General features: G+C 43.2%; 2 protein-coding genes across 3 annotated transcripts in view; one reads left to right on the top strand and one right to left on the bottom strand.

Moving 5' to 3' along the window:
• The window catches only part of RAC1 (Rac family small GTPase 1), a 29,468-nt gene extending 19,744 nt beyond the window's left edge, over positions 1–9,724 (bottom strand). The window contains exon 1 of the mRNA XM_001506393.5: positions 9,452–9,724. Coding sequence (XP_001506443.1) covers positions 9,452–9,486 — 35 coding nt within the window. The 5' untranslated portion in view covers positions 9,487–9,724. The remainder of the gene's footprint in view (positions 1–9,451) is intronic.
• Positions 9,725–10,211: 487 nt separating this feature from the next.
• The window catches only part of LOC103170586 (small integral membrane protein 10-like protein 2A), a 35,014-nt gene continuing 21,585 nt past the window's right edge, over positions 10,212–23,640 (top strand). For both annotated transcript variants that reach the window (XM_007669295.4, XM_007669293.4), the window contains exon 1: positions 10,212–10,730. The gene's annotated coding sequence lies outside the window, so the exon portion shown is untranslated. The remainder of the gene's footprint in view (positions 10,731–23,640) is intronic.

The raw sequence follows: 23,640 nt of genomic DNA, 5'->3' as shown, positions 1-23,640 counted from the left end.
TTTGTCAGCTATGTGACTTTGGGCAAGTCACTTAACTTCTCTGTGCTTCAGTTACCTCATCTGTCAAATGGGGATTAAGACTGTGAGCCCCATGTGGGACAAGCTGATCACCTTATATCCTCCCCAGTGCTTAGAACAGTGCTTTACACATAGTAAGTGCTTAACAAATGCCATCATTATCTCTGTGCCTCCATTTCCTTATCTATAAAATGAGGATTCAATATCTGCTCTCCTTCTCCCCACCACTCCCCACACCCAGACTGTGAGCCCTATGTGGGGCAGATACAGTGTATGAAATGATTGCATTTTATCTACCCCAATTGCTTGGCACACAGTAAGCATTTAACAAATATCATACTTATCTCTAGTCATTTCTCACTTCTCCAATGAATCTTCCTCACTAAACACCACCCTTCAGCCTCCTTCTCTTCCTCATCAACAGTATATACTGAGCACCTAATTGTGTGCAGAGAAATGTGGGAGGTCCTTGATCTTTTCCCCCCTATATCCAGTTTACAAGACATCCATTCCACCCCTCCCACTTCTTAGGCTCTGCTACATTCCACCATAATCCTGAGTGATGGGCAAGTGGAATGGGCTGGAAGGTTGGGATTGAATGAATGACTCTCCACCCCTTGGTTCACCACTTTCCAATCCCACCCAACCCGATAGTTCAGTTAAATTTCCTGTAGTTCACAACTGCACTCATGCCCAAAACCCTGGTCAGCACCAGGGTCATCCCTGGACTCCCCCTCACCTGCCAATATACTTGACCCCTGACTTACCTCCAACCCTATCACTAAAACTGGCCACTCATCCAGTTATTTTCAGCCTACCTACTCCTTACAGTTAAACCTCATTCCTCCATCCTAACGCTCACCCCCACATTTTGACATCTGATTTTTAACAGATCAAAATTTGAAGATTTTTTTTTCTTGAAAATTTCTAAAACCTACTCCAGGGAATAGGATAATAGTCCTTGAGGATTTTGCTATTAAGTTAAATGAGATAATTTACGAAGACTTTACAGTTAAAGTTCTTGTTCTTGTCTGTCCATCTCCCCCGATTAGACTGTAAGCCCGTCAAACGGCAGGGACTGTCTCTATCTGTTGCCGACTTGTTCATCCCAAGCGCTTAGTACAGTGCTCTGCACATAGTAAGCGCTCAATAAATACTATTGAATGAATGAAAGTTAAGGTAGAACGAAGTACCGCTTCCTCAAAGATCCACCAACTTCCAAGAAAACTGAACTATTAAGAGAAGTTTTGTTGCCTTGACTTTTGCTGCATTTACTTTCAGTTATGAGGAACAAAACTTGATTTCAACTTTGACAAACAGAATCTTAGTTGCTTTAGAGTTTCTGTTCCTGATTCTTGTTGTTCAACTTGGGACAAATCCTCGGTCAAACCTTTTCCACTATAATTAGCAGCCATAATTCAAAATGGAAGACTTCATGAGTGAACTTTAACTCCTATAATACACCAAAAGCTCTGTCACCCTTCATTCTTGCCTGGTAGCCCCAATTGAGGACCAGGCTCTTTATTACCAGTTTTGCCCCCTAAAAGCTTTCATTTTGATCAAGCAGTGGTATTTATTGAGTGTTTACTGTGTTCAGGGCACTGTGCTAAGCACTTGGGAGAGAGCAATACAACAGAGTTGGTAGGCACGTTCCCAGCCCACAAGGTTCTTTCAGCCAAAGAGTCCCAAACAAGAACCAGGATTCATTAATGAACTGCCATAAGAAACGATATAAATCAAAAGTCTAATTCTAGATTTGGTTAAGCAGCCATTTAAGAGATCCCAGGCTGAAGGAGAATTTTCCACTCATCCTTAAATCTCCTCTGAAGCAACAAGAGGCATAAAGAGGTTCCATTTTATTTTGGTTGCACAGTGGTTTCTGCTCCCTGAAAGGAAATTTATTTTCCCTCCCCCTGCTGGTGGCTCAAAGGGGAAACTGTGTTTTCGTCCCTTCCCATTGTTTTTTGGGCAATTAGCAGCTTTAAGAAATGTTTACTTCTCCCCTTCTGCCAGATTAGGCCAGGGGAATGCAAAGCTATAAGGAAGGGGAAAGGCAGGGGTGGTGTGAAACTGGACATTTCAAGTCCTTACTACTATGTGAATAGACAGCTGAGAGCTATGGTCCAAGGAAGGAGACGATGAGAAAACACAGCAGCTCAGACCCCACACCAGTGATTTAGTTACACAAACTTTCATGGATACTGCATTAATATATGTTGATATGGGGATAATATAAACTTTTGTGAAGGAGGATAGGCCACATTCCCCTTGAGTCCAATTAAAAGAGTAAAATGTAAATTGTACTATACTATTAAAGAGCTTTCTTAGGAGAACAGCTTATTAGCTTTAGAGAAGGACTACTGAAAACAGTTTTCAAACCAGTCACCAAATGGCCAAAACTGTAATGTTGCTCCAACCCCTGCCCCTACTTCATGGATTTTTCCCTCTGCTTTGCTCTACCTGCTGCCCGCTGTCAATCTGGATCCCACTTCCCATCCCCTGTTCTTGGTGCCCACTGGAGTCCTAGGGTATTGCTTGAACGGCTCTGGCCCCTGCTGCCAACCAATTAAATAGTATGTGAAAACTTACTGCATGCACTGTCCCGTACTAAATGTTTGGGAGAGTACAACAGAGTTGGGAGACACAATCTCTGCCCACAAGAAGCTTAAAACCCAGAACGGAAGATAGACAAATGAATCACAAATCAATCAATCAGTGGTGAGTACTTACTGGGTGCAGAGCACTGTCTGAGGGGAAATGGGAGCGAGTACGTACACATAAGTGCGGTGGGGCTGTCCGAACCTTGCTTTCTCTAGAGTGCAAGCACGTTGTTCTGCATCTCTTCCATCTGCAAATTACCTTGTGTCTCAGTCCCCCACAATCTGAACTATATTCCTTCTGGAGCACCAGGGTCCTGTTCCACCACCATCCTCTGGTGGCAGCAATAGACGGTGACTTCATATCCTACTTGGGTATTGCCAACGGAGTTCTGAGGCCCCAGGGCTTGGCTGCCCTCTCCATCTTCTGCAAGAAGCCTAAAGCTTAAGATGTTTCCTTCCTCCTGCCTTCTTTCAAGCCCACCCATTACCACCTAGCAACCAGCCCACAGATAAGGGAGCCAAATGCCTTGTCAAATTTTCTAAGAGACCTGGATCTCAAGTTTTATTGGTCTTCTGTATTTTCAAAAGCACTAAAATTCCATTTAAGCAAGCAGAGCAGGAATTCTAAAACAATTCAAAAACAAATGCACACTTCAGAAAACCAGAGTGGGGACTCTGGTCTTAATGTTTTCACAAATTCCTTCTGAGACCTGAATAGTTCTAAACTTTATCACACTGAATTTCATAGTTGCTGATTAATATATTGAAAAATGAAGTACTGCTAGTGCGTTTCAGAAGGAAGAACTAAAGCTCCAATACATTATGCACTAAATGTGATACAAGAAAATTCTTGTAACTAATGTCAACATTGGAATTGGAAAAAAAAGTAACGGCTTTTTCCCTCTAAAATGATTCCATTCTAAGGGCTGAATGCCTAATTTGGTCATAACCTCGAATATTAACCAACACTGGCTGCAAAAATTTTGGAAAGGAAAAGTTAATATTTGCTATGAAACTGTCTACTTTGGATCATCTTAACTGTTTATTTCATCCCATGTAAACTGGGAAAGATGCTTTAATAGCCAAGATTCAAGCACACACTGGATTCTGCTCCTGGCTAAGAAAAACGATTCAACCTGTGATTCTTTTTCCATAATCTGTAAAATGTGTAAAACTCTTTCAACACATGAAGTTAAGAAAATACTCTACTATACTACATAAGAGAATATCTGAATATGATCCTTTTTAAATTGTGGTGTGCTTCCTTTTTCCATCGTAAATGGAATTTTTTCCTCTCCCACACACTATCTGCTCTCTGTCTTACTTCCTGAAATTCATAAATTCAAAACTGGGGGGAGGGGGGGAATCCTTAAAGCTAGCAAATATGGCAGGAGTGATAAACAGGCAACTTTTTATACATTAGAAACATTAAAAGAATCAGGAAGCCTGGCTCAAAATTCAATTTTTTTAAAAATAAACTGGCTGGTATGAATTATTTTATTTTTTAGAAAAAATGAGGGGGTTCTATCAGGACTAGGAGAGGGATTGCCTATGATGCACTGCTCATGCTGCACTTCATGCAGCGCAATAACGTGGTCTAGCAGAAAAAGAAACAGAATTGGGAAAAGTTGGGATTTGTCAATATCTTCGATCTCTCTGGTCTTCCAGACTTAAAATGGATAGACATAACGCACCATTTCTTAAATTTCGAGGATGCTGAGAAGAAGAATCTGGGTGCCATATTTTGAGCACCCAGAATAAAGATCCTAATACCCCTGCCTTGAATTTTAAAATGATAAACTTCGCCTTCATGAACCTGCTGTATTCCATACTAGTGTAAAGGCATTAAATACACTTAAGACTTATTAAATGGAAGCTTAATCTTGAATTGCTATTCTGAATTGCAACACTTCCTGGCAGACTGATTTATCATATTAAAACTATTAGATGTTCAAGAAAATTGGCCCCGGGATTTGAAAAAATGGTTCCCTACAAATGACCTGTTTTGTCTTATCTGAAGGACACAGTTTTTACTACAATTAGAAAGCAAAATTACCCAATGTGCTAGTCTCCGATTGAGGCGTTTCTGACCTTTAGGTTGCCTTCGAAAATTCTAGCAAGGATGAGTCATTTAAAGCAAAGCCCTGGGAATTCTGTAGCTGTTACAGCCCAAGTTTGATGGCAGGGTTCCTAAGACTCTAAAGCACTGCTTTTACTGAGTCCACATCTTGACTGCTTCACATTATATTTTACTTTAGCAGGCCTTGGAAGCATTTTATGCAACGGTTTAAGTGGTAAAAGAAAATCCTCTTAGTAACACTAAATTACGGACAAGATTTTTTTCCACCTCAACCATCAAGAAATCACACCCCATGGACCTGGTTTTCTGGGGTCGGTTTCAAGGAGGTGAAGATTGAGACGCCATTCACATTGATAGTAAGAAGGGCTATTTGCAGAAGAATCTTGTTTCTACCCAAGCACTCAGTACTGTGCCTTGGCACCTACTACCATTAAAAACAACAAAAACGAACTGAAGCAGTAAATCACATACAGAAACCAACAAGAACCAACAAGTTTAAATATTTGGTAATCTTGCTTCGCTGCTTCACAGAGGTCTGTGAGGTTCTTGGCTCCGAAATGAGTACAGTATTTCATGTCTTGCCTACACTACACAAGTTCTACTTTATTTTTAATTTCTCCACTATTTCTCTAAGGCCTTAGAAACAGGAATCCTACATGAAGTTATATTCTTTCTAGGAAGATATATAATTACATGGTGGTTGTATATGCTGATGCAGAGGTGGAAAACTTCAAAATATTAACAGAGCAGCTGAATAGATGACAATTTAAAAGAAGGCAGAGCACTACATAGAGTGTGTTAACGTTTCTAAGAATTAATTCATAATAACTTTTGACTTCTCAACTCCACAGGCTTAAAAGGTATCCTATCCATTCCCTGCCAGTTGTCCTGGAGTGCCTCAGTACATCAAAGAACTTCATTTTTAAGAATCCCTATACCACCAATCAAAAGAAACCATAATCATCACCATCAATGGCATTATTGAGTCCCTACTGTGCTAACCCCATGCCCACTATTCAAAACAGTGCTTGAATATTAGATCAGAATTTGATGGGCAACTTTTGGGTGTGTTACAGATGAGTAAATATGAGGAAATAGCTTAGGGTGATAGTCCACTGTAAAGGTGAAGGACTACTCTACATTAATGAAATTGCAATTGGAAGGTAAGCAAAATTAAAGTTTCTAAAAATTCGCTTTTACATTTGTGTCCTGTTTTGTCGATACATAACACTGAGAAGTTATAAGGATGTGTAAGCTCGTTATGGGCAGAGAACCTGAATTCTGTTGTTCTCTCCCAAGAGCTCAGTACAGTGCTCTGCAAGTAGTAAGTGCTCAATAAATGCCACTGATTGACTGATGTTTGTGATGTCTTTTAGTTGGTATTCATAATTGCTCCTGACAAAGTCCGTTTGCACTAAAAATTAAACGATGCTTTGTGTTAAAAATAAAACAATCTCAACTGCTAAAAGAAACCCTGTTTCTCAGACAGGGCCAATTATTGACATATTTAAAGGCAGTCCCACCCTTTCAAAAAAAGCTAGCAGTTCATGCAATCTAATAATTTTCATTGCAGAGCTAACGAGTAAATTATATTTTAAAAGTTGGGCTCCTCAAATACAAAGCTGCATTGTTGCCACAAAATTTAAAATTGATTTTAGGATTTTCACCTAACCGTATTTTAAGATAGTTTAAAGACAGCCTCAAAGATATTGTACATTTATTCAATTAGGGCTATTAAAACACCTTTAGAATGGCATGCAGTTGTACAAAACTCTGTAATCATATTTTCATCTTAATGCAACCTCTTCAGAGCACCATTAGCCACATAGAATTCTATAAAGATGCAAAGCCAAATAAGTTTCCTTGCAAGTAAGAATGTCAGATTATATATTTTTGAATTTACTCTGGGTTTCATTATAAAGTGCCATTTTAATTCTGATTGGTTTGGATTCCTAAATAGTAATTTGGGAGTAGAACTTCACAGCTGATAATAAGGCTAGAAACTATTAAAAAAACACAGTACATCTATTACTTGCTAATACTATACAAACCTCATATTTGGTAGGATTTTTAAATAAAATAATACTTGCAAATTTGATCAACTCAGTTAAATAAGAAGCCTATCACACAAATGGATGGGGCAAAAACAAAAGTAATAATAATAAATCACTCAAACGAGCTCCTAACATTTAAAGAAGGTGAAATATAATGTATATTCCCTTTATTCAGAACGAGACATGTGAGAGATTCCTTAATTGGTAATCTCTCCTTTTGATATCACAAAATTTTTATTTATTTAAATGCAACACATTTCCCTTACCAGAATCCTTAGCTTCCTTTTTAAACACAGATGAGCCCATAATTCACTTTAATGTGCAACTGGTATTTATTTCTACCTTTAAAAACAGGAGAGACCACAATCTCTCAGAGGGAATCTCAGTGATGAATCTCAGTGATTTACATCTAAAATTTAACAATTTCACTGTGCTGTGGGAGTCACTAATTAAGACATTTAGACTTAGATTTGTGTCTAGAAATCAGCTGCCTAATATAAATTCAACAGAACGATCGAGGGAAACAATTTCAACTGTCTAAATCACAATCACTAAATGAGTGGCTAGGCATTAATAAAACATCTAACAACCCAAAACTATTGAACAAGCACTAATTAGGATTAAAAATATTCACAAGTTAAAGACTCCAAAATGATCTCTGGCCAATTTGAAAATATCATTTACTACTTATTTCACTGAACTAATATGACTTCTGCAAGCATAATTTAGCCTTCTTCTCAATTGTAGCTGCACAAGAAGTGTTGTGATATATCATTTCTCAAATCACACTGGGATTTTTGTGTGTTTTTTTTTCTGGAAGAAACAGAACGATATAAAAACAAGTCTTGTTTAACGACTAGGCCCGCAACACACGACTACATACTGTAATGAAAAGAGATGTCTTGAGTCACAAGGAGCAGTTTTTCCTTTATCCAGAGAGCAAAAAGAAGCCTTTCAAGAGACTAATGGAGGGACAACCAAATGTAAAGATTCACCCCAACCGCCGTTACTATCGGTGTTTAAAATATTCACCCCGGTGATGCTAAAAGGAGATTCCTACAAGTGAAGATGAGCGAAATTTATCCCGGCCGGTCACAGAAACTTAAACCGATCGCTCCAAATATTCTATAACCAAATCACGAGGAGTGGTAAACGCTGCCGTGCATAAAAGCAGGGCGAAAATCGGAATCTTTTCGAAAAGATTCCGAAAATCAAATTCCTTTTCATGTCGGTTACAAACCCTAACGCACCCGCCCCGTTCTCAATGTAGCCGGACCCAGTTGGTATTTGTGAGCGCTTACTATGTGCAAAGCAGTGGGGTAGAAACAGTGTAATCCGGTTGTCCCACGTGAGGCTCCCAGTCTTCATCCCCATTTTACAGATGAGTTAACTGAGGCCCAGCGAAGTGACCTGCCCACAGTCGCACTGCTGACAAGTGGCAGGGTCGGGATTGGAACCCACGACCTCTGACTCCCCAGCCTGGGCTCTTTCCACTGAGCCACGCTGCTTCTCTAACCAAGTCCTAACCAAAAAGCTCGTTCGTCTTTATGAAGCGCTTACTGGGTGCGGGGCAGTGTACTAAGCGCTGGGGAAGGTACAATGCGACCACACACAGTGCTAATTCCTGCCCCAAACGTGCTGGCAGCGCAGAGGGAGGGTTTAAATCGGGGGGAGGGACCCTGCCAGCCTAGAGGCCCACCGGGTGCCTCAGTTCCCTCATCTGTAAAATGGGGATGAAGACTGTGAGCCCCACGTGGGACAACCTGCTGACCCTGTATCTCCCCCAGCGCTTAGAACAGTGCTCTGCGCAGAGTAAGCGCTGAACAAATACCAACATTATGATCGATTAGACCGTAAGCCCGTCCATGGGCAGGGACTGTCTCGACCTGTTGCCGAATTGTACATTCCGGGCGCTTAGTCCAGTGCTCTGCACAGAGTAAGCGCTCAATCAATTCTGTTGAATGAATGAAAACGGGAATCCCAAAAGGGACGGCTTGGAAGGGTGGAGCTGACTTTCCGCCAGCGCTAATCAGTCCCGGGCGTTGGAAAAGGAGGAACCAGGAAAAAAAGGGGGGGCGGGGGAGACGACGGGGGACTGGGAGCCATCATCTGGCTCCCCCAACCCTCCAGCCTTTGCTCTCATTTGTATACACGTTTGTATTTTTCTGACCCTATTTATTTTGTTCATGAGGAGTCCATCCCCTTGATTCTATCGATCGTGATTAAGTTGTCTTGTTTGTGTCCGTCTCCCCCGATTAGACTGCAAGCCCGTCAGGGGGGCAGGGATGGGCTCTCTCTGGGGCCCAATTGTCCATTCCAAGCGCTTAGTCCAGTGCCCCGCACAGAGTAAGCGCTCAACAAATACGATGGAGTGAATGAATGAATGAAAAGTAGAAAGGTGGAAGGCCCCGAAGGGCGGAAGGAGAGAAAGCCCCCCTGACTTGGCCCGAAGAGGAGGGCCCCAACTTCGCTCCCCTCGGGCCCTGACACACACCCACACAAACACACAACCCTTGTGACCGGTTGGAGCCGCCCCCCCTTCGCAGTTGGGGGTCCCAGCCCCCACACGTCGCAGGCCCGATCCTTCCAGGACCTGCTCGCCCCCGCAAAGTCGTCGTCGTCGTCCCCCCTCAGCCTGCAAGGTGCGGGAAGGCCGTCGTCGGGCCGTGTCAGAGGGGGCCCCGGGGCCGGACACTCACCCGTCTCCCACCACCACACACTTGATGGCCTGCATCGGGGCTGGGCGGCCGCGGGGGGCGGCGGCGGAGGCGGCTGCTGCTGCTGCTGCTGCCCGGACCTGAGGGGACTCCGAGAAGGACCGGTTATTTCAGGGGGAGGCTTCTGGCCAGGCCGCTTCGCCCCTTGCTCGACTGGAAGCCGATCCCGACCAACGGCCACCACCCAAAGCCGAAGGAAAACTGCAGAGAAACAGGAAATGGCCGCTCCGCTCACATCCGGCCTCCCCTCCCCCGCTCCTTCCCCGCCGCTCCCTTTCCCTTCCCTTTCCCTTCCCTTCCTCCCAAGCCCGGAGGGGCGTTCCCTACCAGCCCTCTCCAACTCCTCCCGCCCCAGCCCCGAGTCTCACTTCGGAAAGGCTCGGCTCCTCCCCGAGCCTCCCTTCGGAAACGCTCGGGGCCGCTCGGCTCCTCCCCGAGCGTCGGGGCCGCTCGGCTCCTCTCCGAGCCTCCCTTCGGAAACGCTCGGCGCCGCTCGACTCCTCCCCGAGCCTCCCTTCGGAAACGCTCGGCGCCGCTCGGCTCCGCTCCTCCCCGAGCCTCCTTTCGGAAAGGCTCGGGACCGCTCGGCTCCGCCCCGAGACTCCCTTCGGAAAGGCTCGGGACCGCTCGGCTCCTCCCCGAGCTTAGCGGACCCGAGAGGGAGCGGGAATGGGGCCGCGAGGGCGCCTGCGCGGCCAAGGAAAGGGACACCTCCTCATCCCCACCCCGGGGAGCCGCCATCTTGGCGTGTCTCCCACCTAAACGTGGTCAGGGCGTGGGCGTGACGGCCGGATGGCCCCGAGGAGGACTGTAACCTTCACCGACCACATTTCGTTGCTTTCCTTTGAGGCCCTGGCTTCGTTGTTGATCCCTAAAGGACAGGCCTTGTTTTCAACTCGTGTCTCAGGGTCTTGGTACAAGTGGTTTACCTAGGACGAGGCCAGCGAGGCTCGGTCCATAACTCGATTTAAAGCCGTCTTTTCCCTTACAAAGAGAAGTGCCTGCCCAGAAGGAGGATGCGTAGACATTAGTTTTATTCATAGAACATGGCTGGCTCAAGATGTCACGGATGACTCTTGGGGATTCTGGACAGACGATGTCCCTGTTGTCATAGGTGTAAGGCCGCGTTTGCAGCATAACATGCAGCATCCTGTGTCACGGGTGCCATTTTCTGGAAGAAAACGGATGAGTGATTTCAGAGCATTTCTTCGGGAGGATCCCTGAGCCTTCCACTTGTTCCAGAGCCATTGTATACTCCCAGGTTAGTGTGATTTTTTTTTTTTTGACCAGGCTGGAGCCACGGAGGTCAACAGCAGGAGATATGGTGGAAGGAGGCTTGGTGCTGAAAATAGGAAATGGAGAGGTGTCATGCACTCTATTGGTACAGGATGGATGGAACAGCTGAGGACTAGACCGTCCATCAATCAGGCAATCGATTACTGAGCGCTTTCTGTGTGCAGAGCAGTGTACTAAGCGCTTGAAAGACTACCACAGTCGGAGGACACATCGGCAAGTCTAGACCATTAGGCACCTTATCATATCGCAGTGATGGTTCCGACATGTTTAGGGTGGTCATTGATGACACTCAAGAATACTGGACATTTAGGCACATGTGTTATGCCAGAAAACATGATGACACCATATGACATTTTGTAAAGGTTCGGAGAAGCAGCATGGCCCAGTGGAAAGAGCACAGCCCTGGGAGTCAGTAGACCTGCTTGGGCAAGTCACTTCACTTCTCTACCTCAGTTACCTCCATGGAAATTCAAATGGGAATTAAATCCTTCTCCTTTCTTCTGAGCCTCTGAGTCCCATGTGGGACAGGGACTGCCCAACCGGATTGTTTTGTACTCTCCCAGCGCTCAGTGTTGTGCTTGGCATAAACACTTGACAAATACTATAAAAACAACAGCAAAAAAGATAAGGAAGCTGAAGCCCAGAGAAGGTCACACTGCATTAGTGACAGAGCCAAGACTAGAACATAGGTCTCTGACTCCCAATCCTGTGCTCTTCCCACTAACCTACAATGTATACCAAAATTGGAATGTCCAGTATCAGAAAAGGTCATCTGGAAATCAGATAAATGGCCATTCTAATGATAAATACCTGGTTTAGTGGAAAGAGCATGGGCTTGGAAGTCACAAGTTGTGGGTTCTAATCCCAGCTTCACCACTTATCAGCTGTGTGGCTTTAGGCAAATCGCCTAACTTCTCTGCCCCTCAGTTATCTCATCTGTAAAATGGGGATTAAGACTGTGAGACCCACATGGGACAACCTGATTACCTTGTATCTACCCCAGCGCTTAGAACAGTGCTTGGCAGATAGTAAGCGCTTAACAAATACCATCATCATGGAGTGACAACAGGAAGCCATCATTGAGGGATAGTGTCTTTTGTCACGCTCTGTGTTGGGTTGATAAACACAGCCAGTACTTGAAATTGGGCTTTTAAAATCCTTGTATAAAACTTGCCTCTGGGGTGAAAAGAAAACGTTCCTATGCTCACTCTTGGCTGGGGAAATGGGAGGTTCCTCTAGCTCAACTCCAGGAAAGTTGAAAATCCATGTCCTGGGGAGAGTGAAAATTCATTTTAACAACAATGTTGGTATTTGTTAAGCACTTACTATGTGCAGAGCACTGTTCTAAGCGCTGGGGGAGACACAGGGTCATCAGGTTGTCCCACATGAGGCTCACAATCTAAATGCCCATTTTACAGATGAGGTAACAGGCACAGAGAAGTTAAGTGACTTGCCCACAGTTACACAGCTGACAAGTGACAGAGGCGAGATATCTCTCCCTCGCCGCCAGATAGAGTGGCCACAAATGGCGCTTAAGGCCCCAGTTGTTTCTTCGCCCACCCAGAAATAATACCGTATGTTAAGTGATTTGTGTTATCCAGGTTGTGGAACAGAATGTTATGCCATCGTACAGAACCTTAGACAAGCAGTGTGACCTAGACAAGCAGCGTGACCTAACAGAAAGAGCCACAGAACTGGGAGTCAGAGGACCTGGGTTCTAATCCTCACTCTGCCACATGTTTGTTCATCCAGTTTTATTTATTGAGCGCATACTGTGTGCAAAGCAGTGTACTAAGCGCTTGGGAGAGTATTACCTGCCCACAACAAGCTTTCCAGAAGGGGAAACCGACATTAATATAAATGAATAAATAAATTATAGATAGTTACATAAGTGCTGTGACATGTTTGTTGTATAATCTTGGGCAAGTCACTTAACTTCTCTGGGCCTCAGTTACTCATCTGTAAAATGGGCTTTAAGATTGAGTCTCACACGAGACATGAAATCAGTACAACCTGATTAACTGGTATCTGCACCTGTGTTTAGTACAGTGCGTGGCACATTGTAAGTACTTAACAAATACCATTAAAGAAAAAAAAAAGAACCTAGAGCATGTGTCCTGGAAGTAAGCTCGTTGTGTGCAGGGAATGTGTCTGTTTATTGTTGTACTCACCCAAGCGCTTAGTACAGTGCTCTGCATGCAGTAAGTGCTCAATAAATATGATTGAATGAATGAACTCTAGTCACCTGTTTGATTCTGAGCCATTGCACACACCCCCACCCACCCTCCAGGTCCCTATTATGGAGACATCAATTCCTAACTGAGTGATTCAATGACAGGAGCCAAGGTGGCGGAAGGCTGGATGTTTAAAAATAAAAATGTCAAACATAAAAGCATTTGGTGCCAAAGCAAGTGGTTCTAGAAATAATAGTATTTATTAAGTGTTTACTATGTGAGGAACACTATACAAAACGCTGTGAAGAGTGTACTGGAAAGTGAATAAAAACCTAAAGACATCTGGTGCCCTGGTTAATGGTAGTAATAGAATTTATTATGTGCTTAGTATATGTAGCATTGAACTAGCTCTGGGAACGAATATGTAGGTAGACACAAAGCCACTTCCTCGAGGGCTCACAATTTATGGATATAGATGGGGTAGAGACCTGAAGACAGACACATTGGGAGCAGTGAAATAATAAAACATTAAAACAGTATGAGAGACAAGGACAAACACACAACACCCAAAATCAAAACCAAAGGCAGCAGGGAGCAGTGACTAGAGGAGCAGAATTTCAGGTCGTGATTCAGAGGCCACAGCATACCCGTAGCCACAACAGTGGCTACCATAGCCACTACCTAAGGTTATATGAGGGCTCATGCTGAAGGGGCTGTTCTCTTTTCCGCAGCAGGCCAGGGGCATGGAATTTGAGTTTGATCGGCCACAAGTGGTTTCTTTTTTTTTCTGGTGGGGGGGATTGGGAAGAGCGAGGGGAGAGGTTGGCACCGAGAAAGCACAGAGGCGAGGCTACAATTGCTGGGTGTTTCAATCTACTACGGCGGTGAAGGAGACACAGCAGCGGCTTTTATACCCAGGCTGGCACATGTAAAACATGCTGAGAACAGGCAGTCCGAGTTTGATTGTGATGGAGAAGGGGGGTGACAGCCCACAGGGAGGTGAGGCTGCAATTGTTATCTGTTGTATTTGGCCAAGGTGAAGAGTTTTGCTACGGTTGTACTCTTCCAAGCACTTAGTACAGTGACTACTCCAGTAGGTGCTCATTAAATGCCATTAATGACATACTAGTCAGGGAAAAGACAAGGTGCAAATCAGACTGTCTGGCCACCCTAAATCCAGACATTGGCACTTATCACTGGACAGTGGCTGAAGTAGCATGGTCTAGTGGCAAGAGCCCGGGCTTGAGAAGCCATGGGTTTGAATACCGGCTCCACTGCATGTCTGCTGTATGACCTTAGGCAAGTCACTTAACTTTTCTGTGCCTCAGTTACCTCATCTCTAAAATGGGAATCGAGACTGTGAGCCTCAAGTGGGTCGGGGACTGTCTCCAATCTGATTGCCTTGTATCTACCCCAGTGCTCAGAACAGTGCTTAACAAATACAATAATAATAATCAGGCCCTCCTCTCTAAGCAGAACTGATTCTAAATACAATGTTGAAACTGTTGGTAAAGGAGAGTGATGTTTCCTTTTCAAAATTCAGGGCTGAAGGATTTTTGATCTTGGGGTGGATTTGAAGTGGGGTTCCCTGGAGTCTTCCTTAAGATGAACCATGGTTCCCCAGCAGTCCCTAATCCAGGAAGCAGGCTAAAAATAACCCTTTCCAAGTCTGGACCTGCCAAAGAAATCGGGATCTCCAAGGTTCTGTTTCCAACTGGGATGTTCTGTTGCTTATGCCCTGCTGCAATATTGCTGTGCCTTTCTAGAATATTCTCTCTTTCAAAGGGATACAGGGTTGTCCCCGTGACACAGATAATGACTCCAAGATGGCTTCCGTCAATGCCTCTTCACAACTTTAAAGAGGCCTCAGAAAATGAGGCATCTCTGTTAAAAACTGCAAGGCAAACCCTGCTTTTGGTTCCAGGGCTGTGGGAGTCAGGAGATGTGTGTTCTAGTATAGGTTCTGCCTACTGGGGCAGTACCATCAGTGGGGAAGATTTCTAATCAAGGTCGCTTGATGAGGTGGCTAGGCCCAGAAAGAATCCTGAAAAATAGCTAATATAGGAAGCAATGACTGTTGGGGCAAATGAGGTAACTGCCTACTGGGTTATGGTGTACGCAGAAAATGTGTCTGTTTATTGTTATATTGTACTCTCCCAAGCTCTTAATATAGTGCTCTGCATACAGTAAATGCTCAATAAATATGATTGACTGACTGACTGTAAGTCTGGAATCAGCACTATGCTGTGGTCGTTTTGGCCATGAATGGATTCTAGATGTGCTTCACAGTGTCCTGCACCTCTGCCCACTCATTTGTTGCACTCCTTACCTCGATGGGAACAAGACCGATAGGGAAGAGAGAGTGAGTGGTGCTGCCCAAACCACTAGAGCTATAATCAATCAGTCAATGGTATTTATGGAGCACTTACTGTGCGCAGAGCACTGTACCAAGGGCTTGGAGAAATACAATACAACAGAGTTGGTAGACATTCCCTGCCCACAAGGAGCTCACAGTCTCAAAGGGAGAGGCAGACATTAATATAAATAAATGATAGATCTGACCATAAGTGCTGTGGGACTGAGGGTGGAGGGACTATTAAGTCCTTAGAGAGTACAGATCCAAGTGCTTAGACAACACAGAAGAGAGAGGGAGTGGACGGAACACTTCATCATTAATAGTCTATGGGAAGGTGGCCCCTCCTTATGCTGGAGAAGGGCTTCCAAATGGGGTGCTTGGGGTTCTTTCTCAAGTTGATGTCGTTTTGAGTGGTTATTTTGTAGGCGAAGCTTCATCTCCCCGATTTATATGGCGCAGCTAAGTGACATAGAAACCAAACTTAACCCTATCTGCAACACCTGCCTACTGAATTCGAGTACTGGAAAATCACTACATGTTGGGAAATCCATATATAGATGTATGTGTGTGTGTGTGTGTGTTTATACATATGTATATACTTAAAAGTAATGTGTATATACGTTCAAAAAGGAGTTGTATATCTGTGGCTAAATATAATATTGTATATTAGGATTAAAGAAAGTTTTAAACCTATGTATATATTCTTTAAACATGTGCATACGGGTACACACACATAAATATGTCTACATCATCTCCAACAAATAAGGTTTAGTTTAATGTAATCGAAATTACATTCGATTAGACTGTAAGCCCGTCAAACGGCAGGGACTGTCTCTATCTGTTGCCGACTTGTTCATTCCAAGTGCTTAGTACAGTGCTCTGCACATAGTAAGCGCTCAATAAATACTATTGAATGAATGAATGAAATAATCATAACTATAGGTATATGCATGTATGTCTAAATCATGTATATACCCTTGTTTAAAAAGCACTTTGAGATCTGTGGTTAAATATAATGTCAATATCTTCAACTAAATCTTTAAACCTATAGTGCAGGTATGTATCAAATGTTTTCAAGCCCCTACACACAAAATGTGCCGTTTTCACTACATTTATCAACGTCGGGGTAGTGCTCAAACGTGTGGTAGTGAGCAGGAGTTGCGTGAAGACGTAAAGTTTATCCAACTTTATTACAATTTTTACTAGCCCATACCTTTTCTGATCTAGGGCTGTATGGCTGCTACCTTGCATGTCTGCTCTAAATTCTTCTAAGATGAGCTCAGGTCTAGTTAACACTAGTCCTGAGTAATCTATCCTACCCTTGTTTTCTGATTGGCCTGTTATCATGACTAATTATAGCAGACAGTTTACCTTGCTCTTTTGTTTGCCTTTGTGGTTAAATCATAACCGGTATTTATTACTGTGTATGGCAACAAACTGGCTTGTTAATAACACCAAATTAACTGAATGGGGTAATGGTAATAAAGGTAGGAAAGGAACAGTCAGGGAGGAGGTTCAGCACAAATGAAGACATGGAAGAAAAGTACACTATCCGTCATATTTGATGCCTTATATGTCTAGTTATGTTGACTGTGATTGATTTAAATTAATCTGAGGAGTTGAAGATGCCTCTGCAGGGACATTTCTCAAAAAACTAGTTCTGAAGAGTCAAAAGGCAAAGACAGTTCTTTGGGGAATGAGGATTTTGCCAACCATTAATTATTTTTAAGAATGTAGGCAATTCATGTTAATTTAAGTATGACCATTGTTGTGAGAACCAAATCATTTATTTACTACCATATTCAGATCACAGCACTTTGGCAACCTTTTTACAGTACCCATGACAGCAGAGTGTCCAAACAATTTCTCCTGAGGAACAGACTAAACAAACTCCACGATTCATTTTTCCTGCATGGTTGCAGAGGCCTGGATTGTATTATAGCTTGAAGTCCACTCCAACTTTTTAGAGGCAGAAATAGTCAGTCTTTGCCCAGGTTAGTGAAACAATATATTCCTTATTCTCTCCCGCCTTCTGTTTTCCCTTTCTCCATTTTCCTCCTACTCTTCTCTTTCTGTCACTGTTCTCCTTTGGCCCTACTCTCTTGTGTTGCTCGTTTGCTCCCTCGCTCACCGAAAACAGCCCTCTCTAGGGCAACCGATGATCTTCTCATCAAATCCGATGGCCTCTACACCATCCTAATCTTCCTTAACCTCTCAGCCACCTTCGACAGTGTCGACCACCCGCTTCTCCTGGAAACGTTATCCAAACTTGGCTTCACTGACACTGTCCTTTTTCGGTTCTTCTCCTGTCTCTCTGGCCACTCCTTCTCAGACTCTTTTGCAGGCTCCTCTTCTGCCTTCCACCCTCTGACAGTCGGAGGTCCCTCAAGGTTCAGTTCTGGGTCCTCTTCTAGTCTCCATCTACACCCAGTCCCTTGGAAAACTCATTTGCTCTCATTGCTTCAACTACCATCTCTAGGCGGATGATTCCCAAATCTACATTTCCAGCCTGACCTCTTGCCTTTTCTGCAGTCTTCCATTTCCTCTTGCCGCCAGTTCATCTCTACCTGGATGTCCCACCTACCCCTCAAACTAAACATGTCCAAAACAGAACTCTTTATCTTCCCTCCCAAACCCTGTCCTCCCCTTGCCTTTCCCATCACTGTAGACAGTACCACTAAGCTCCCTGTCTCACCAGTCCATAACCTTGACATTGTCCTGAACTCATTGCTTTCATTCAAATGACATTCAGTTTGTCACCAATTCCTCTCTGTTCTACTGTCACAACATTGCAAAAATCCACTCTTTCCATCCAAACTACTATTACGCTGATCCCAGTACTTATCCTATCCCACCTTGACTACTGCACCTGCCTCCTAGCTGACCTTCTGGCCTCCCTCTCTCCCCACTGCAGTCCTGTACATCACTCTGCTGCCTGGATCAGTTCTGTAAAAAAACGGTCAGTCCATGTCTCCCCACTCCTGAAGACTCTCCAAGGGTTGTCCATCCACCTCCACATCAAACAAAAATTCCTTACTATTGCCTTTAAAGCACTCAATCAGCTCGCCCCCTCCTAACTTACTTCACTGATCACCTATTACAACCCAGTCCGCTGCTTTCCTCCTCTAGTGTCAGCTTGCTCACTGTGCTCCAATCTTGTCTACCTCTCTAGCAACCTCTTTCTCACGTCCTCCCTCTGGCCTGGAACTCCCTCCCCCTCCACCAGACCACCACTCTCCTCACTTTCAAAGCTTTATTAAGGTCACATCTCCTCCAAAGGGCCTTCCCCATATTAAGCCCTTCTTTCCCTGGCTCCCATTCCCTTTTGCATTATCGTCTGTCCACTTGGATCTGTGACCTTTGGACATATGGAATTCACCCCACCCTCAGCGCTGCAGTAATTGTGTACATATTAAAAAATTATATATCATAAATTATTGTATTAATGTCTGTCTCCCCCTCTAGACAGTAAGTTCACTGTGGGCTGGGAACATGTGTACCAACTCTGTTGTATCATACTCTCCCAAGTGCTTAGTACAGTGCTCTGCACACAGTAAACTTTCACTAATTACCATTGATTATAGGTGAGTCTAATTTTATTTGCTTTTGTAAGACAATTAACAAAACTGGCACAAATATTAACTTGCTTTGCCTTAGTCTGTACTGACAAATTTCTTTCCAGAAAGTTAATGGATTCTTCCAGTTTGTAGCATTAGTGTTTCTAATTTCATCTTCAACCAATAATAATGATATTTATTAAGCACGTGCTATGTGCTGATGCTGGGATAGATACAAAATAATCTGATCAGAAACAGTCCATGTTCCACATGGGGCTCACAGTCTTCATCCCCATTTTACAGATGAGGTAACTGAAGCACAAAGAAGTTAAGCCAAGGTCACACAGCAAACAAATGGCAGAGCCAGGATTAGAACCCAGGTCCTTGTGATCTCTCCAGGTTGGTGATCTCTCTTCTATGCCACACTGCTTATTGAGCATTTACTACATGCAAAGCACTGTACTAAGCACTTGAGAGAGTACAGTGCAACAGAGTTGGTAGATATGTTTCCTGACCACAGTGAGCGTATAGTCTGCAATAATATTGATAGTAGGTCAAATATATTGGCAAAATATAATATATGAAGACACATGCTTAGTTTTATAGAGCCATTATTATTGTATTTTTAATTATATGAATAATATTAATGTTATTGATCCTATACGATTGAGCACGTTCTTCCATATCAAAGGGTATAATAAAGAATGGAAAGACAAAAAAAAGTCACAAAATGAGAACATGTGCATGCTTTGGTAAGTAAGGAAAAAACAGAAAGTTTCAGGAACAAAATGTGTACAAAGCAGGCTTACAAAAATATGAAGTACGACCAATGCCTTCCATTCCAGGAATACACATTGTTATCAAACATAAAAGCAGTTGTTTATAAGAATAGGACCATTGCTTGCCTTTCTTTGGAGTAAAATACCAGATATCTCCCTAGGTGGGAAAGGTAACCCCGTATCCTGGGCTTGAGTCAGAGCTGTGAAATCTAGCTAGGCTTCTGTTGTGTTCCTATTGTGATTAAATTTTATCTGAGAGTCTAGATGATTTATTGTTTTATTCACTCCACCCTTAGCTCCACAGCACTTACGTATATATATCCGTAATTTATTTAATGCCTGCCCCACTAAACTATAAGTTCCTCATGGGCAGGGAACGTGTCTACCACCTCTGTTATATCATACTCTACCAAGTGTTAATACAATGCTCTGAACAAAGTAAGTGCTTAATAAATGCAATTGGTTGATTGATTTTACTGTTACTATTAGTAATAATGATAGTTATTGTAAATGTGGTATTTGTTAAGCATCTTTTGTTAATCATTTTACTCAGTGCTGAGTAGATAAAATGTAAGCAGATCGAACACAGTCCATGTCCCTCATGGGCCTCACAGTCTTGAAAGGGAATCATATCCCCATTTTGACAGGTGAGAGAACAGACACGAAGCAGTAGCTTGTGCAAAAATCCTATAGCAGGCAAATGGCAGGTCTCGAACCCAGGTCTTCTGATCTGTAGGCTCATGCTCTTTCCTGTAGGCCACACTGCTTCTCCTATAAAATATTTGTGAGATTGTAGGTACACAGTTCCTGCAATTCTAATTCTTTGCCTTCACCTGGGAGATTTTTTCCCTTATATTATCACTATACTCTTTGGGGTATATCACTTTATATTACCAAGAAATTCTTATGAATTGCTTTTATCAATCAATTAGTGGTCTTTATTGAGTGCTTACTGTGTGCAAAACACTGTACTAAGAGCTTGGAAAAGAACAATACAACATGCAGCATTCATGCATATAATGCAACATACAACTCCTTATCTTCCCACCCAATCGTGCCCTCCCCATGATTTTTCCATCACTGTAGACAGCACCACCATCCTCCCCATATCACAAGCACATAACTTTGGTGTCATCCTCGATTCGGCTCTCTCATTCAACCTGTCACCAAATCCTTTCGAATCAACCTTCACAACATCGCTAAATCCACCCTTTTCCCTCCATCCAAACTGCTAGCATGCAATATAATAATAATAATTGTATTGCTTAAGTGCTTACTGTGACTACCACCTCTGTTATACTCTACCAAGTGTATGTACTGTACCAAGGCTCTGTACCGAGCGCAGGAGAGGATACAAGCAAATTGGTTTGGACACAGTCCCTGTCCCACATGGAGTTCACAGTCTCAAACCCCATTTTACAGATGAGGGAACTGAGGCACAAGAAATGAAGGTGACACAGCCGACAAATGGCGGAGCCGGAATTGAAACCCATGGCCTTTTGACTCCCCAGCCCGTGCTCTATCCAGTAAGCCACGAAGGTTGCCAAAATAGTGAGTGCTGCACCTATTAATTCCTGAATTTTTGAGGTCTGCCACACCCAAAAGTACAACCATATTAAAGATACATTCTTTAACTTTGGTTTTGTGTGTATGATTCAAACATAGTTATTAGTAGGCGTGAGACTACACCTTCCCCAGGCAGATTCCAGCACAGCTATAATATTTTTTGTTGAAAAATGATCCCCAAAAGCACACTCACTTTATACAGATGAAGTCTTTAAAATAGTTTCTCTTTTTAGTTATAACCAGTGTAAAACTGTTTTTCATAGGTTTATTTTATTATTATTTCCAGAAGGCCCAAGCCTGCTTTCGTGGAACTACATGGATTTGATTAAGAAGTGAAGTCTTTGTATAGCCATGTTAAACTTAGCATTATTTTGCTTTGTATAAAGTACTGTTTACCTCAGATTAACAAAAATACTTGGTCTCCCCCAGGGATAGGTAGATATGGTCCTTTTCTTTTTTCCTTTTCTTTCCATATCTGGCTTTCCTTCCCTTCTTCCCATATTTTGTTTGTCACTTTCCTCCTCTGCTACTCTTCTCCTGTCCCGTCAGGTATTTCTACAGTTCCTTTGGTTTATCTGTCTGCCTGCCTCTTTATACATTCACCTATATCTAGCTGCAGTAGTGGGACAGATCTGAATCCTGAAACTCATCAGAACTGGAATATCTGGTCACCTTAGAAGGGGATGGGGAGAGACAGGCACCCATATACACCCAGAGATACATAGACCTGCACAACCTTACAAACATACATACACCCACACACACGTACACATTCATCAGACACAGCAATGCTCACAGGAACAGTGATGGCTTTGGCATATAATGATGGCTGCTGAATAAATACCACAACTGACTAATTTCAGCATTTAGTTCAGTACCCCTCTCAAGGCTTACAGGCTCAGCACTTGAACACATGGACTGCTCTGAGCCTATAAAGAGCTCCACTGGGGCAGAAAGGGGTGAAGACAGAGGCTGGGGCTCACCCAGGCATAGCCCCAATCCTGCTCTTGTCTTCTGCTTCTACCAAAGAGGCAGAGGAAAATAATGGAAGGGACGGTATCTGGGTCCATGAGCCACCTCTGGTTTCAAGGAGAGCACTGGGGGATAGTTCCCAGGTTGGTTACAGCCAAAGGAAAGCAGACCAAGTTCCACCCTGATCCTCAGCCCACTCAGAGCCTCCGGTGCTGTAAAGTGATAGTGATTATGGCCACCACAGTTAGAAAGACCAAAATGGAGCATGAGCCAGGTAGCGCAAATTATAGTAACTCGGAACAGCAGCTAGCCCAGTGACCGCCTCTGAATACATTCACTTAATCTGGGGAATAAGCTGGACTGAAGGCCTCCTGAACCCATCTTTTCTGCTTCCATGGCAACTTTGGGCATGTGAAAGAGGTGCCGAGTGAATTTGGTCCAGGACTGACACCTAGGAACCATCTTTGTGGCAGCTTGACCTAGTGGAAAGAGAATGGAGGACCTGGGTTCTAATTCTGCCTCTTCCACTTGCAAACTGGGTACCTTGGGTAAGTCACCTGACTGCTCAGTGCCTCAGTTTTCTCATCTGTAAAATGGGGTTTGTCTGTTCTCCCTCACACTTAGATTCTGAGTCCCAAGTGGGGAAGGGACTTTGACATGATTATCTTGTAACTACCGCCAGTGCTTGGCTCCTAGAAAGCACTTAACTATTATTATTATTATTCCTCTCTTGTTGCCATTGTCAGGAACTGTTGAGCTCCCCATTTAATGAACTGTTTGCTGTTAGATTTACGTCTTACTGTCAAACTGTGGTTTTTAATTTTGCAGGTAAAAATTTTAATCATGTTTAACTTTTTGGTAGCTTGATAAACTGGAAAAATGCTGTAGCAGATGATGTACATATTGATCAAATATAGCACCCAATCTGCTTTAAGAAAAAAATAGCTTACACAAAATGAAATCAAGCTTTTTAAATGTCAAAGCTAAATGTGGTGGAGTATATTGAAAAATAAAAGAAGAAAAGAGAAAGACCTGACAAATTCCAGAGAAATGTTTTCTAAAATTAAAAAAAACACAGCAATTGTAGCAAGACTTAAGTTGTTTATGTGCCTGCTAATGGGAAAGAATGGCATTTAATAGTAATATTGCTAAAGAAAAATGAGCTAAAGAATATAGTAGGGCAAATTTTGAAAAAGAAAAGAAGCGCTAAATAATGGTGCTAAATACTGCTGGTTCAAGCACTTGTCATCCAATCTGAACTACTGCATCTGTCTCCTTGATGACCTCCGTACCTCCAGTTTCTCCAATTGCCAGTGCATACTATATTCTGCTGCCTGTATCATTTTTCTAAAAAATTGCTCTGCACACCCCTCCCCACTCCTCAGAAATCTCCAATGGTTATCCATCCACCTCTGCATCTAGCAGAAACTCCTCTCCATCGGCTTTAAGGCATTCATTTAGCTCTCTCCTG

The sequence above is a fragment of the Ornithorhynchus anatinus genome, chromosome 2 (assembly GCF_004115215.2).
Source record: "Ornithorhynchus anatinus isolate Pmale09 chromosome 2, mOrnAna1.pri.v4, whole genome shotgun sequence".
NCBI lineage: Eukaryota > Metazoa > Chordata > Mammalia > Monotremata > Ornithorhynchidae > Ornithorhynchus > Ornithorhynchus anatinus.
Note: the sequence above shows the minus strand (reverse complement) of the source record. Positions and strands in the feature narration are given on the sequence as shown.